The following is a 3,876-nucleotide window of genomic DNA, read 5'->3' as shown; positions in this document are numbered from 1 at the left end:
TATGTCCAGATAGGCCTTATAATAGTCATGTAGATCAGTCTTTTGTAATGGATTGGCAATTTAGACCGTTTGTCTAGTAAATGTTGTAATAGTCGAAATTGACGAGCAGTTTCCTGTCTTTTCAGTCTTGTATGAGGATTGTAGTCCTAAGTAACGGATCTGTTCGACAGGAATAAGTGGGGTATTATTAAAGGATACTGTTGGGCAAGAGGTCATTGGTTTACGACGAAGGATTTTATTCATTTAAAAAATTAAATCCTATGTGGTCCGACAGGATGACATCTATAAGACGGTTCAAAAATAATACATAAAAATGATAGACATACGTGAAATGTAATTATTACAATTTGGGCTATGCGGGCGTTGTGGAGGCTATACAATATTTTAAGATATATAAGTACAATATGAATTGATCTCAAGTGATACTACTAATAATTTTATTGAAAACTACTATAATGAAAATAAAATAATAATTATTAAAAAAATTAAATAAAAAATAATAATAGTAAAAATAACTTAACGGACTTTGATATGAATAATGAACATGAAAATTTATTTTAATTATATTATTTCAAAAATTTTTGAGACAAGGTAATTATTTATTAAATAAATCAAAAATTAGTATCTAATTCTGTCTCAACACTTTATTTTTCAGTAGTCCAACGTTTCGGCCATTCTAGCCATCTTCAAGGACATCTTCAATAAAAACTCTTCCTCACATTAATTTAAAATTTCTTTTGCAGGCTATTCTGCCCAGGTCATTTTCTTTATTATAAGTTCAAAACCTATATATGGTGGTGTAATTAATTGTTGATAATTTTATAGAGGAAAATTAAATGTTAATGATTTTTAAATTTTAAATAAATAGGTTTTGAATTTATAATAAAGAAAATGACCTGGGCAGAATAGCCTGCAAAAGAAATTTTAAATTAATGTGAGGAAGAGTTTTTATTGAAGATGGCTAGAATGGCAGAAACGTTGGACTACTGAAAAATTAAGTGTTGAGACAGAATTGGATACTAATTTTTGATTTATTTAATAAACTGAAAATTTATAATTAGTGAATTAATACAATAATGAGAATAAAACAAGATGATACATAATATGATAAAAATAAGGATCTAATAATATCTATTACAAAGCAAACATACATTGCTAATTTTAATCGTAATATTATAAATAAATTATGTGGAGTTAAGAAAAAATACAGGGAGATATGGTGATTTGGTGAATCAAAATCAATTATTGGTAATCATCGAAGTAAGAAAGTACCCAGTTTAATATTTAGTTTTTAGTTCTTTTGTGGTTGATTTATTTATTAGTTCTCCTGGTAAACCATCGAACAGATATGGTACGATATAGTTTAATGTACGTTTACCAAATTTATTGTTATAATGTGGTTCGATAAAATTAATTTTATGTCTAAAATTTTTTAGATGTATTATTTCTTTTCTAAATACATTATTATCCATAAATGTTAAGATTTTCTGTTTTATTATTGCGGAGCTTTATGAGATTAATAACAACAATTTTTAATGGATGATTATTGATTGACCGTGTGTATAGATGAATGGAATATGAAGTTTCGCCCCACGTTGCAGGGCTTCGTCAGGGCTAAAAAAGATACAAACACTTGACATAGTTACAAAAAAAAAAAAAAAAAAAAAAAAAAAAAAAAAAAAACTACATTTAGAAATCATTCGTTCATTTAAATACTGATATTCTCCTTCGTTCATTATATATTAAAAACCAACATTTTTAATAAAAATTTGAATTATCTACATTAGATATTTACATTATAATTTTTAATTACTTTCTAAAAGTTTGGTAAAATACTCCTGAAATTTACGCTTTAACTCGTCACTCACAATCAAACCATGGAGTAATCTTTAGAAATTACTTACATGTGGTTCGTTGTACAAATCAGCTATCTCTTTGGGCACAGATGGTAGCTCGTGGGGATCCAAACAGAAAGCTTTCTCTGCAGGACTAGCCACATCGATAGTAAACAAGTTGTTAAGAGTTTCAGATGTGACTTTAGGAGAGCGAAGGTCGTTTTCATCGAGAAATTTGACGAAATCTTCAATGCACTGAAAAATATATACTGCAATGGTTAGTGGTTTTGTAAATATGTACAACGCTATGCAAATCTGCAAGTTCGGGTTAGGTACTCGTTTCTTTAGGTTATCTTTTATCTTTTACTGGGACTGTTTCTTATTGGTTCTTGTTTTAATTTGTAGACAAATATATTGACAACTCATTCTGACTTGCTATTTAAAAACGCAGTATCTTCCAAAATGTCACTTTTGAGATTTCATAATCATTGTGATCAGAAAACAACTATTTTTTTAAGTTTAAATTTTTTGTGAAACAGTTAGTGCAAAAATTTTCTTTATTTTAATGTTGAAAAATGCAGTATATTTGGTACTAGAATGAGATTAACTTTACGACAGAAACATTAATTTATAGTATACATATTTATATTTAATAATGTATAATTTGTTTACGAATAAAAAAAGACAATTGGGTAAATAAAAAACCTCTTGAAATAGCAAAAAATCCTAGGTCTCTTGAGGTTTCCATTATACAGGTTACAATGTATCTTGTTCATACTAACAAACATGTACCTCTCATGTATCACTTATACTTCGAAAGTAAGCTACCTTTTCGGAATGAGTGTGAAACCTCTTCTTTCTTAACCGTTCGACGTGTTCCCGTATCTCCTTTGCTGACCTGGTGAAGAACTTTTGATAAGGACTTTTCGCTTCTTCTAAAGGTTCAAGAAGTTCCCTGGAACAAGAGTATGCCTACTACAATCGCTCAATAAATAGTCACTAACAATTTTATAACAGTATAAGTAATGTTTATTAAACATAGTATGGAAAAATCTCAAATATTTTTATAACGCTATCTTGAATTTTAAGCTAATCTGACATGCAAGAAGGTTATATAAAAATGCTAATAATAATGATTAAAACTTTTCCCAAGTATGGTGGAATCAGAATAAAATATGAGAAGCGGACCTGCCATCCAGAGCATTTATTCACGTTATTAAAAGGCTCTAATTGGAGAGCTCTTAGCAACTATGTATGACGGGCCACACTGGAAAGAGCTCAGTTGGTTAGTATTTGAGGGATTAATGCCATACCATAGTTTTTCACTACTGTCTTCTTTCGTTAAACATAAATGATGTATTGTTATGATAAATTATTGACTGGCTAAAATCATTTGTTTTAAAGCTTACAACGTATTTTTTATTTTATTTTTTAAGTGTGTGTACCGTGTAGGCGAGGTTTAATGATAGAATAATTACAGTGATAAAAAAAAAGTATATTAAGAAAAATAAGAACATTAATTAAAGTAATAAAAATCAAATTCACTCCTTGTTCGTGAATGATTTTAGAACAGTTAATACCAATTAAGAAAATATAAAGTAAAATTAAATAAGATAAACACTTAATATGCATATTGGGCCCTGAGTAGCATTTCATACAATGAATAATAATTAATAACTAATCCTAATGGCGATTGCGGCGAATTATAGTCGGCGGTTTATTCGGGGGTCCCCTGTAATGAAAAGATTATTTTCCTTTAAGGTCCTAGGTATCAGCGGCAAGCTATTCCGAAGCTATCAGAGAAGTGGCTTTATCCTTTCTACCGTCGTAAGTATTTCCTGGCATCCTTCATCTTCCAAGTCATCCAATCCTGCCGTCCTTCATACATCTCCGAGCTCCTTCAATTCAAATCCTCTATTCGTTCCCGCAATACCCGTTCCCGGTCTTCAGATTTATACACAAGGGCCCATCGAACCGCTGCTTTCGATAGATCGTTCATTATCCGAGCCTCATCCTTATGGAACTCCATCCCTTCCAACAT

The 3,876-nt window shown here is 30.0% G+C and overlaps 1 protein-coding gene across 1 annotated transcript in view; it reads right to left on the bottom strand.

Moving 5' to 3' along the window:
* LOC106680557 (uncharacterized) overlaps positions 1-3,876 on the bottom strand; it is a gene marked incomplete in the record, with an annotated part of 17,098 nt that overhangs the window by 4,510 nt on the left and 8,712 nt on the right. The window contains 2 exon segments of the mRNA XM_067050045.1: positions 1,905-2,090; positions 2,664-2,790. Coding sequence (XP_066906146.1) covers positions 1,905-2,090; positions 2,664-2,790 — 313 coding nt within the window.

The sequence above is a fragment of the Halyomorpha halys genome, unplaced genomic scaffold, assembly GCF_000696795.3.
Source record: "Halyomorpha halys isolate HHAL.00 unplaced genomic scaffold, Hhal_1.1 Scaffold268.1, whole genome shotgun sequence".
NCBI classification, from domain to species: Eukaryota; Metazoa; Arthropoda; class Insecta; order Hemiptera; family Pentatomidae; genus Halyomorpha; species Halyomorpha halys.
This window is presented reverse-complemented; position numbering and strand designations above follow the sequence as displayed.